The 13,116-nt window shown below is 43.3% G+C and overlaps 1 protein-coding gene across 3 annotated transcripts in view; it reads right to left on the reverse strand.

The window, feature by feature from the left end:
- LOC112255286 (inositol 1,4,5-trisphosphate receptor type 1-like) overlaps window positions 1-13,116 on the reverse strand; it is a 181,213-nt gene that overhangs the window by 38,745 nt on the left and 129,352 nt on the right. For all 3 annotated transcript variants that reach the window (XM_042324501.1, XM_042324500.1, XM_042324499.1), the window contains 5 exons: window positions 5,564-5,764; window positions 4,752-4,862; window positions 4,204-4,299; window positions 2,117-2,260; window positions 1,818-1,925 (listed from right to left, as the gene is read on the reverse strand). In XM_042324501.1, coding sequence (XP_042180435.1) covers window positions 1,818-1,925; window positions 2,117-2,260; window positions 4,204-4,299; window positions 4,752-4,862; window positions 5,564-5,764 — 660 coding nt within the window. The remainder of the gene's footprint in view (window positions 1-1,817; window positions 1,926-2,116; window positions 2,261-4,203; window positions 4,300-4,751; window positions 4,863-5,563; window positions 5,765-13,116) is intronic.

A 13,116-nucleotide genomic window follows, 5' to 3' on the forward strand; every position in this document is an offset into this window, starting at 1 on the left:
ACATATTGGAGTGCCAACAGAAGAAGATCTTCAAAGGTAAGGCATGCATTATATGTTTTTTTCTGACTTTTGTGTTGTGCTTGGCGGGTTGAATTATGATTTTCATGTGTATGTTTGATGGGGTGCTGTCCTCAGATAATAACATGATTTGCTTTCGCCGTAAAGCCTTTTTGAAATCTGACACCGTGGCTGGATTAACAAGAAGTTCATCTTTAAACCCATGTATAACACTTGTATGATTTACGAATTATTATGAGTATTTCTGTTTTTGAATTTGGCGCGCTGCTATTTCATTGGGTGTTGTCAAATCAATCCCGTTAACGAGATTGGTGAGCGAAAGGATCACTAAGAAGTTAAACTGCTTGGAAAATTCCAGAAAATTATGTCATGGCTTTGAAGCTTCTGACAGGCTAATTGATATCATGAGTCAGTTGGAGGTGTACCTGTGGATTATTTCAAGGCCTACCTTCAAACTCAGTGCCTCTTTGCTTGACATCATCGGAAAATCAAAAGAAATCTGCAGACCTCAGAAAACAAATTGTAGACATCCACAAGTCTGGTTCATCCTTTAGAGCAATTTCCAAACGCCTGAATGTACCACGTTCATCTGTACAAACAATAGTACGCAAGTATAAACACCATGGGACCACGCAGCCGTCATACTGCTCTGGAAGGAGACGCGTTCTGTCTCCTAGAGATTAATGTACTTTTGTGTGAAAAGTGCAAATCAATTCCAGAACAATTGCAAATGACCTTGTGAAGATGCTGGAGGAAACGGGTACAAAATTATTTACATCCACAGTAAAATGAGTCCTATCTTAACATAACCTGAAAGACCGCTCAGCAAGGAAGAATCCACTGCTCCAAAACCACCATAAAAAGCCAGACTACGGTTTGCAACTGCACATGGGGACAAAGATCATACTTTTTGGAGAAATGTTATCTGGTCTGATGAAACGAAAATATAACTTTTTGATCATAATGACCATCGTTATGTTTGGAGGAAAAATGGGGAAGCTTGCAAGCCGAAGAACACCATCCCAACCGTGAAGCACGGAGTGGCAGCCTCATGTTGTGGGGGTGCTTTGCTGCAGGAGAGACTGGTGCACTTCACAAAATAGATGGCGTTGCTGGTTGGTAGGTGATCAAATACTTATGTCATGCAATAAAATGCAAATTACTTAAAAATCATACAATGTGATTTTCTGGATTTTTGTTTTAGATTCCATCTCTCACAGTTGAAGTGTACCTATGATAACAATTACAGACCTCTACATGCTTTGTAAGTAGGAAAACCTGCAAAATCGACAGTGTATCACATACTTGTTCTCCCCACTGTACATACTGTACATACACACATACACACATTTTTGATGCACAAAACAATTTAGGCAACAGGGATCTTGATCCAAGAGGGGATTGAATGTCCTGCTGTAACCAAAAAGCTTGATCTTGACATCTATTCTCTTAGCTAACAAGTTAGCAAACCAAATGCATAGCTTGAGCCCTGAGAAGGATATAATTTATGACACATCTTAGATTTCTTATAGTTATACTTAACTGGGCGTGCGTGGCGTTACACGCACTCCCTTGAGGCTGGTATTGAAAATCGGAAACGGTAAGGAAAATCATACTGATGGTATTTTGAAATACCCCGGTATACAGTATATTGCCCAAGACTAATGTGCACCCCTTTTGGTCCCCATGACCAGGATTGGGAAACACTGCTCTACTGCAAAAGGACACATTTGTGTCACTGACAATTAAAGATATCCAGTTAGTAAACTGTGTGAGTGTATGTGTGTGATGTCACTGACCTCTATCTGAGCAGTGTGTTTGGCATAGAACTCCAGAGCCTCGTCTCCCTCTCCGTTGGTCCCGCCTGGCTTCAGCATCACCTGCAGCTCCTTGTTGTGGCGTGCCAACTACAGGGTTCAAAAGTCAAATAAGGGGTGAAAAATCGCACGTGAGGAGTATGGCAGGTAAGACAGGAGACTGCATCTGACTCTGCTGAGAGTACTTGTATACCTCAAATGGTTGTATCCAATGGTTGGTTATCCAAAAAAACATGTGTATCTAAATGTGTCATTGGGGTCAACTAGGCCCTGAAAACTACCTGGTGGGCCAAGATGTAGATGTTGTGGCCTACGTTCCTGGGGGATGCAGCATCATGCTCCTCTTCCTCCCCACTATCGTCCTCCTCTTCGGGATCCTCAAACTCCACCTCTCCCTGCAGGTAGGCCTTCTTGATCACCTCCACCTGAGGATCACACCACCCACAGAACCATTACCTGCTTTATACCTGACCAGAAACACTGACTTTCTCAGGAGGATAGAACTACACTACACAAAAATATCAATGCAACTTGTAAGATTTTACTGTGTTACAGTTCATATAAGGAAATCTGTGAATTTAAATATATTCATTAGGCTCTAATCCATGGATTTCACATGACTAGGAATACAGATATGCATCTGTTGGTCACAGATACCTTAAAAAAAGCATAGGGGCGTGGATCAGAAAACCAGTCAGTATCTGGTGTGACCTCCATTTGCCTCATGCAGTGTGACATCTCCTTTTGCATAGAGTTGATCAGGCTTTTGATTATGGCCTGTGGAATGTTGTCCCAATCCACTTCAAAGGCTATTCGAAGTTGCTGGATATTGGTGATATTGTCATACAGGTCGATCCAGAGCATCCCAAACATGCTCAATGGGTGACATGTCTGGTGAGTATGCAGGCCATGGAAGAACTGGGACATTTTCAGCTTCCAGGAATTGTGAACAGATCAATGCAACATGGGGCCGTGCATTATCACGCTGAAACGGATGAATGGCAAAACAATGGGCCCTTGGGATCCAGACACGGTATCTCTGTGCATTGCCATCGATAAAATGCAATTGTGTTCGTTGTCCGTAGCTTTTGCCTGCCATTACCATAACCCCACCACCCTTATTGGGCACTCTGTACACACCGTTGTCATCAGCAAACCGCTTGCCCACACAACACCATACACGCTGTCTACCATCTGCCTGGTACAGTTGAAACTGGGATTCAACTGTGAAGAGCACACTTCTCCAACGTCCCAGTGGCCATCGAAGGTGAGCAATTGCCCACTGAAGTGGGTAACGACGCCAAACTGCAGTCAGGTCAAGTCCATGGTGAGGACGACGAGCACACAGATGAGACGGTTTCTGACAGTTTGTTCAGAACTTCCTCGGTTGTGTAAACCCACAGTTTAATCTGCTGTCCGGGTGGCTGGTCTCAGACGATCCCGGAGGTGAAGAAGCCGGATGTCCTGGGCTGGCGGGGTAACACGTGGTCTGCGGTTGTGAGGACGGTTGGACGTACCGTCAAAATCTCTAAAATGACAAAGGTGGCTTATGGTAACATTAAATTCTCTGGCAACAGCTCTGGTGGACATTCCTGCAGTCAGCATTCCATTTGCACGCTCCCTCAAAACTTGAGACATCTGTGGCATTGTGTTTTGTGACAAAACTACACATTGTAAAGTGACCTGTAATTGTCCCCACCACAAAGTGAACCTGTGTAATGGCCATGCTGTTTAATCTTGATATGCCACACATGTCAGGTGGATGGATAATCTTGGAAAAGGAGAAATGCTCACTAAGAGGGATGTAAACAAATTTGTGTGTTTGGAAAATGTATGGGATTTTCTATTATTATTTTACCCCCCTTTTCTCTCAAATTTCTATCTTGTCTCATCGCTGCAACTCCCCAATGGGCACAGGAGGCAAAGGTCAAGTTATGCGTCCCCGCTCGCTTAACCCGGAAGCCAGCTGCACCAATGTGTCTGAGGAAACACAGTTCAACTGACAACCGAATTCAGTTTGCATGCGTCCAGCCCGCCACAAGGAGTCTCTAGAGCATGATGTAGTAAAGAGCTAGCCCCCCCGGACAAAACCCCTGAACCCGGATGACGCAGGGTCAATTGTGCACCAGGGTCTGTAGTGACGCCTCAGACCACTGCTCCACTCGGGAGGCCCCATGTATAGGATTTTATATTGCAGCTCATGAAACATGGAACCAACACTTTACATGTTGCGTTTATATTTTTGTTCAGTGGGGGGATGAATGATTACTTTTTCAGATGAATGGGGACGTCTGGGAATAAAAGGGGATTTGTGGGGACTAATGGGGACTAGTATGGACACAGAGTTTTGTAGGGACACGAGGCTCACCAGCTCCTTCGGCCTCATGTTGTACAGGATTCTCTCAGCGTTCTCACTGTCATGGCGACTCTCCATGATAGCCAACAACAGCTTGGAGGCGTTGTTCTGAGAGAAAGGGAGAAATACGTTTCCATGATATTAAACCATGATGCCCTTGTAATGAGATACGTCTAAAGTTAAAGATCAAATCCTTTGAGATGTTTCTGTTCCTCCTTCCAAATAAAACAGACAGAATCCAAAAAGGCTTAGGGGGGAAATGCACTCTGCAGATATTTGCTTTGGCACCTAAGGTGCTAGTTTAGGAGAGATTAATGAGTTGTCCAGATTTCAAAAGCAGCAGCACACTGTTTTTAAGTTCCACTCGGGGTTTAGTAGTTATTAGAGTACAGGGTAAAGTTGCTTTACTACTAGTACAGTAGGCCTAGTGTGGAGACCCAGGCTGCTTCCAAAATGGCACCCTATTCCCTATATTGTACACTAATCTGGTCAAAAGTACAGCTCTCCATAGAGAATAAGATTCCATTTCAGACGCAGACCTAATGAGAAGGAGGCCTCACCTTGAGTTCCAGCACCAGGTCCATCCTCTTCTTCCCCAGTGGGTTGATGTCATTCAGGATCAGAGCGATGATGATGTCAATGCCGTTGGACTCATGGGTGGCTATGCAGTTCTGCAAGGAAACAAGAACTTGGGTCAATTTTCTAAAGGGACTGAGGAGGACAACACTAGATCAAGAACTACGCGTGTCAGGACCCTCTCAATCCACCCAATGACAGTAGAAGTAGTATGGATGGCAATGGACCCAGGACAGGAGTCCATAACTGGTTCCTATGGTATGCACATGTGCTTGTAGCTAGTTCTTATGGCAGGGTTCTCCAACTGGCGGCCCTTGGGCCAAAGGTGGTTTTATTTCACCCCCAAGTTTTCTGAGCAAAAATCATAAAAATACATTGTTTTTTAAAATCTTTGGACATAAAAAAACTAAGAACACCAGGAAATCAGCTCCAAGTGATTTTATTTGGGGAAATCTGTTCAAGTATTTCCAAGCATAATAGACAAATGATCATATACAAATGTAAGCAATATTTGAACTTATGATGTTTAGTCAAATATTATATATTTTTGGGCTTCTTGCGGTCAATTTACAGTCTACAAATCATTTGTAATTATGTTCCGGCCCCCGAACCATCCGCTCAAGAAAAAGATCGGCCCGCGGCTGAATCTAGTTGATGATCACTGTCTTATGGGATGGACCCACACTATCTGCTTGTAGTTCTAATGAGAACATGACAAAGGCCCATAGCTAATTAGTTCAAATGACAAGGGCAGTTAGCTAGTAGTAGTTCTAAAGGCAAAGACACATCCCAGTACCTGGTTCTCATGGCAGGGTCCCTGGCAGTACTCTGTCAGGCTCTCTACTGTCTGGTTGATGAGAGCCACGTTCTTCTCATTGATGTAGAGTCCTAGTAGCCCCAGGCCTCCCGTGGTGCTGCCACAGATACAGTCCAGGAACTGCAGCGTCTCACACACCAGGTTATAGTTGTTCTTGTTGTTCTGACACCGAAGGAAGTTCTGGAGAGGAATGAGGGAATGGAAAGGGCAGGAAACAAGAGAATGCAAAGTCAATATATTTTATACACACTATGTTCTAGTTCACAGGAAAACAATCCCACTTGACATTGTGTATTGAATTTTTCATTTTTATTTATTTAACCTTCATATAACTAGGCAAGTCAGTTTAGAATAAATTCTCATTTACAATGACGGCCTACCCCGGCCAAACCCGGACGACGCTGGGCCAATTTTACGCCGCCCTATGGGACTCCAAATCACGGCCAAATCCAAATGTGATGCAGCCTGGATTCGAACCAGGGACTGCAGTGATGCCTCTTGCACTGAGATGCAGTGCCTTAGACCGCTGCGTCACTCAGGAGCCGAAAGGGAAATATGCATTGAAAGTGTGACACTGAACTGAAAAGGGTTTCAGGTAACATGAAAATGAGGACAGGGTGACCCCGACTCCTTAGAGTCCACAGAGAACATCTGTGCATGAGTCACTGGGTAATCAGGGCCATTGTGTTGAGTTAACTGTTAGATCAGAGACGTGATAGCCAGGCCTTCACTGAATATAACCATCTATCTCATTACTCCTGATGATCCTCCCACCACCTTTGGCCTATGGGAGACGACGCATATCAGTTCAGACAGTGAATACACAGCAGCAGCCCACACAGACTTCGAGGTCGACCGATTATGATTTTTCAACGCTGATACAAATACTGATTATTGGAGGGCCAAAAAAAAGACGATACCGATTAAATCTGCTGATTTTGATATATATACCTGATATATATACCTGTATTTGTATTAATGACAATTACAACAATACTGAATAAACACTTATTTTAACTTAATATAATACATAAATAAAATCAATTTAGTCTCAAATAAATAATGAAACATGTTCAATTCAGTTTAAATAATGCAAAAACAAGGTGTTGGAGAATAAAGTAAAAGTGCAATATGTGCCATGTAAAAAAGCAAACGTTTAAGTTTCTTGCTCAGAAAATGAGAAATAATATGAAAGCTGGTGGTTCCTTTTAACATGAGTCTTCAATATTCCCAGTTAAGAATTTTTAGGGTGGAGTAATTATAGGACGATTTCTCTCTATACCATTTGTATTTAATTTACCTTGGACTATTGGATGTTCTTATAGGCACTATAGTATTACCAGCCTAATCCCGGGAGTTGATAGGCTTGAAGTCATAAACAGCGCTGTGCTTCAAGCATTGCGAAGAGCTGCTGGCAAACGCAGGAAAGTGCTGTTTGAATGAATGCTTACGAGCCTGCTGCTGCCTACCACTGCTCAGTCAGACTGCTCTATCAAATATAAAATCATAGACTTAATTATAATAAACACACAGAAATACGAGCCTTAGGTCATTAATATGGTCAAATCCGGAAACTATAATTTCGAAAACAAAATGTTTATTCTTTCAGTGAAATACGGAACCATTCCATATTTCATCGACGGGTGGCATCCTAAGTCTAAATATTGCTGTTACATTGCACAACCTTCAATGTTATGTCATAATTATGTAAAATTCTGGCAAATTAAGTCAAATCAAATCAAATTTTATTTGTCACATACACATGGTTAGCAGATGTTAATGCGAGTGTAGCGAAATGCTTGTGCTTCTAGTTCCGACAATGCAGTAATAACCAACAAGTAATCTAACTAACAATTCCAAAACTACTGTCTTATACACAGTGTAAGGGGATAAAGAATATGTACATAAGGATATATGAATGAGAGATGGTACAGAGCAGCATAGGCAAGATACAGTAGCTGATATCGAGTACAGTATATACATATGAGATGAGTATGTAAACAAAGTGGCATAGTTAAAGTGGCTAGTGATACATGTATTACATAAGGATGCAGTCGATGATATAGAGTACAGTATATACGTATGCATATGAGATGAATAATGTAGGGTATGTAAACATTATATAAGGTAGCATTGTTTAAAGTGGCTAGTGATATATTTACATAATTTCCCATCAATTCCCATTATTAAAGTGGCTGGAGTTGAGTCAGTGTGTTGGCAGCAGCCACTCAATGTTAGTGGTGGCTGTTTAACAGTCTGATGGCCTTGAGATAGAAGCTGTTTTTCAGTCTCTCGGTCCCAGCTTTGATGCACCTGTACTGACCTCGCCTTCTGGATGATAGCGGGGTGAACAGGCAGTGGCTCGGGTGGTTGATGTCCTTGATGATCTTTATGGCCTTCCTGTAACATCAGGTGGTGTAGCTGTCCTGGGGGCAGGTAGTTTGCCCCGGTGATGCGTTGTGCAGACCTCACTACCCTCTGGAGAGCCTTACGGTTGAGGGCGGAGCAGTTGCCGTACCAGGCGGTGATACAGCCCGCCAGGATGCTCTCGATTGTGCATCTGTAGAAGTTTGTGAGTGCTTTTGGTGACAAGCCGAATTTCTTCAGCCTCCTGAGGTTGAAGAGGCGCTGCTGCGCCTTCTTCACGATGCTGTCTGTGTGAGTGGACCAATTCAGTTTGTCTGTGATGTGTATGCCGAGGAACTTAAAACTTGCTACCCTCTCCACTACTGTTCCATCGATGTGGATAGGGGTGTTCCCTCTGCTGTTTCCTGAAGTCCACAATCATCTCCTTAGTTTTGTTGACGTTGAGTGTGAGGTTATTTTCCTGACACCACACCCCGAGGGCCCTCACCTCCTCCCTGTAGGCCGTCTCGTCGTTGTTGGTAATCAAGCCTACCACTGTTGTGTCGTCCGCAAACTTGATGATTGAGTTGGAGGCGTGCATGGCCACGCAGTCGTGGGTGAACAGGGAGTACAGGAGAGGGCTCAGAACGCACCCTTGTGGGGCCCCAGTGTTGAGGATCAGCGGGGAGGAGATGTTGTTGCCTACCCTCACCACCTGGGGGCGGCCCGTCAGGAAGTCCAGTACCCAGTTGCACAGGGCGGGGTCGAGACCCAGGGTCTCGAGCTTGATGACGTGCTTGGAGGGTACTAAGGTGTTGAATGCCGAGCTGTAGTCGATGAACAGCATTCTCACATAGGTATTCCTCTTGTCCAGATGGGTTAGGGCAGTGTGCAGTGTGGTTGAGATTGCATCGTCTGTGGACCTATTTGGGCGGTAAGCAAATTGGAGTGGGTCTAGGGTGTCAGGTAGGGTGGAGGTGATATGGTCCTTGACTAGTCTCTCAAAGCACTTCATGATGACGGATGTGAGTGTTACGGGGCGGTAGTCGTTTAGCTCAGTTACCTTAGCTTTCTTGGGAACAGGAACAATGGTGGCCCTCTTGAAGCATGTGGGAACAGCAGACTGGTATAGGGATTGATTGAATATGTCCGTAAACACACCGGCCAGCTGGTCTGCGCATGCTGAGGGTGCGGCTGGGGATGCCGTCTGGGCCTGCAGCCTTGCGAGGGTTAACACGTTTAAATGTCTTACTCACCTCGGCTGCAGTGAAGGAGAGACCACATGTTTTCATTGCAGGCCGTGTCAGTGGCACTGTATTGTCCTCAAAGCGGGCAAAAAAGTTATTTAGTCTGCCTGGGAGCAAGACATCCTGGTCCGTGACTGGGCTGGATTTCTTCCTGTAGTCCGTGATTGACTGTAGACCCTGCCACATGCCTCTTGTGTCTGAGCCGTTGAATTGAGATTCTACTTTGTCTCTGTACTGACGCTTAGCTTGTTTGATAGCCTTGCTGAGGGAATAGCTGCACTGTTTGTATTCAGTCATGTTACCAGACACCTTGCCCTGATTAAAAGCAGTGGTTCGCTTTCAGTTTCACACGAATGCTGCCATCAATCCACGGTTTCTGGTTAGGGAATGTTTTAATCGTTGCTATGGGAACGACATCTTCAACGCACGTTCTAATGAACTCGCACACCGAATCAGCGTATTCGTCAATATTGTTATCTGACGCAATACGAAACATCTCCCAGTCCACGTGATGGAAGCAGTCTTGGAGTGTGGAGTCAGCTTGGTCAGACCAGCGTTGAACAGACCTCAGCGTGGGAGCCTCTTGTTTTAGTTTCTGTCTGTAGGTAGGGATCAACAAAATGGAGTCGTGGTCAGCTTTTCCGAAAGGGGGGCGGGGCAGGGCCTTATATGCGTCGCGGAAGTTAGAGTAACAATGATCCAAGGTCTTTCCACCCCTGGTTGCGCAATCGATACGCTGATAAAATTTAGGGAGTCTTGTTTTCAGATTAGCCTTGTTAAAATCCCCAGCTACAATGAATGCAGCCTCCGGATAAATCGTTTCCAGTTTGCAGAGAGTTAAATAAAGTTTGTTCAGAGCCATCGATGTGTCTGCTTGGGGGGATATATACGGCTGTGATTATAATCGAAGAGAATTCTCTTGGTAGATAATGCGGTCTACATTTGATTGTGAGGAATTCTAAATCAGGTGAACAGAAGGATTTGAGTTCCTGTATGTTTCTTTCATCACACCATGTCACGTTAGTCATAAGGCATACGCCCCCGCCCCTCTTCTTACCAGAAAGATGTTTGTTTCTGTCGGCGCGATGCGTGGAGAAACCCGCTGGCTGCACCGCCTCGGATAGCGTCTCTCCAGTGAGCCATGTTTCCGTGAAGCAAAGAACGTTACAGTCTCTGATGTCCCTCTGGAATGCTACCCTTGCTCGGATTTCATCAACCTTGTTGTCAAGAGACTGGACATTGGCAAGAAGAATGCTAGGGAGTGGTGCACGGTGTGCCCGTCTCCGGAGTCTGACCAGAAGACCGCCTCGTTTCCCTCTTTTTCGGAGTCGTTTTTTGGGTCGCTGCATGGAATCCACTCCGTTGTCCTGTTTGTAAGGCAGAACACAGGATCCGCGTCGCGAAAAACATATTCTTGGTCGTACTGATGGTGAGTTGACGCTGATCTTATATTCAGTAGTTCTTCTCGACTGTATGTAATGAAACCTAAGATGACCTGGGGTACTAATGTAAGAAATAACACGTAAAAAAACAAAAAACTGCATAGTTTCCTAGGAACGCGAAGCGAGGCGGCCATCTCTGTCGGCGCCGGAAGTAGAAAGTATGGTCTTTGTTAGGAAGAAATGGTCTTCACACAGTTCGCAACGAGCCAGGCGGCCCAAACGGTTGCATATCCCCTGCTTGCACAGAATGCAAGAGCAGTGACACAATTTCCCTAGTTAATATTGCCTGCTAACATGAATTTATTTTAACTAAATATGCAGGTTTAAAAAATATATACTTGTGTATTGATTTTAAGAAAGGCATTGATGTTTATGGTTAGGTACATTGGTGCAACGACAGTGCTTTTTTCGCAATTGCGCTCGACCTCTTGCGTTGACCTGAGACGCAGACGTCCCATCTAGGCATCTGGAAATGCAAATGCGCTACGCCAAATGCTAATAGCACTCGTTAAAACTCAAACGTTCATCAAAACACACATGCAGGGCACTGAATTAAAGCTACACTCGTTGTGAATCTAGCCAACAAGTCAGATTATTAAAATGCTTTTCGGCGAAAGCATGAGAAGCTATTATCTGATAGCATGCAACACCCCGAAATACCTGAAGGCGACGTAAACAAAAGAATTAGCGTAGCCGGCGCTACACAAATAGCAGAAATAAAATATAAAACTTTCATTACCTTGGACGAGCTTCTTTGTTGGCACTCATATGTCCCATAAACATCACTATTGGGTCTTTTTTTCGATTAAATCGGTCCATATATACCCAAAATATCCATCTATGGAAACCGTTTCAAAACGCTACGTCATTTTTTTAAATTAAAAAAGTCGACGATAAACTTTCACAAAACACTTCGAAATACTTTTGTAATCCAACTTTAGGTATTAGTAAACGTTAATAATCTATCAAATTGATCACGAGGCGATGTGTATTCAATAGCTCCACGCTTTCAAATCATCTTCCGAAATCTCTCTTCCAAAACCTCCTGTCGGAGACCGGATGGAAAGTGGTCCCTCTTCCTCGTTTGACCAAGAAACAACGAGAAGGCAATTGACAAGAGTGGTGACATCGTGTGGAAGCTGCCCTCATTTAATTTCGTGCCCCTTGAACAATACATGCAAGTGGCGCATGGATATTTTTTTCAGTTTTCAGTGATCAGTTTTTCTTGCGCTTTTCGATGAAACAGACGCTCTGTTATAGTCACAGTGGTGATTTAACCAGTTTTAGAAACATGAGAGTGTTTTCTATCCACACATACTAATCATATGCATATACTATATTCCTGGCATGAGTAGCAGGACGCCGAAATGTTGCGCGATTTTTAACAGAATGTTCGAAAAAGTAGAGGGTCGACTTAAGAGGTTATTAAATCATCACCTGTTTGGCGAAGAAGGCTGCGATTCGATGATAAATTAACAGGCACCGCATTGATTATATGCAGCGCAGGACAAGCTAGTTAAACTAGTAATATCATCAACCATGTGTAGTTAACTTCTCTTGGGTAGGGGGCAGCATTTGGAATTTTGGATGAAAAGCATGCCCAAATTAAACTTCCTTCTACTCAGGCCCAGAAGATAGGATATGCATATAATTAGTATATTTGGATAGAAAACACTCTAAAGTTTCCAAAATTGTTTAAATAATGTCTGTGAGTATAACAGAAATGATTTGGCAGGCAAAAACCTGAAAAAAATCCAATCACGAAGTAGGATTATTTTGGTTGGTAGTTTTCTATTCAATGCCATTACAGTATCCATTGACTTAGGACTCAAATTGCAGTTCCTATGCCTTCCACTAGATGTCAACAGTCTTTAGAAATTGTTTCAGGCTTGTATTCTGAAAAATGAGTGAGTAAGAGCAGTCTGAATGAGGTGACCCTGCCGTGTCACAGAGCTTTTTCATGTGCACGACCAGAGAGAGTGCCTTTCTTGTTTACCTTTTATATTGACGACGTTATTGTCCGGTTGAAATATTATCGATTATTTAGGCTAAAAACAACCTGATGATTGAATATAAAAATCGTTTGACATGTTTCTATGAACTTTATGAATACAATTTGGATTTTTTGTCTGCCTGTTGTGACTACTGGATTACTGAAGAAAACACGTGAAAAAAAACAGAGGTTTTCGGATATAAAGAGAGACTTTATCGAACAAAAGGAACATTTATTGAATAAAGGAATGTCTTCTGAGTGCAAACATATGAAGATCAAAGGTAAGTGATTAATTTTCTCTCTATTTCTGACTTGTGTAAATCTTCTACTTGGCTGGTTACTGTTTGAAATGATTTGTCTGCTGGGCTATGTTCTCAAATAATTGTAAGGTATGCTTTCGCCGTAAAGCATTTTTAAAATCATACACCATGGTTGGATTCACAAGAAGTTAATCTTTAAACCTATGTTTAATAGTTGTATCTTTTCTGAATTTTTATAATGAGT

The sequence above is a fragment of the Oncorhynchus tshawytscha genome, linkage group LG07 (genome assembly GCF_018296145.1).
Source record: "Oncorhynchus tshawytscha isolate Ot180627B linkage group LG07, Otsh_v2.0, whole genome shotgun sequence".
NCBI classification, from domain to species: domain Eukaryota; kingdom Metazoa; phylum Chordata; class Actinopteri; order Salmoniformes; family Salmonidae; genus Oncorhynchus; species Oncorhynchus tshawytscha.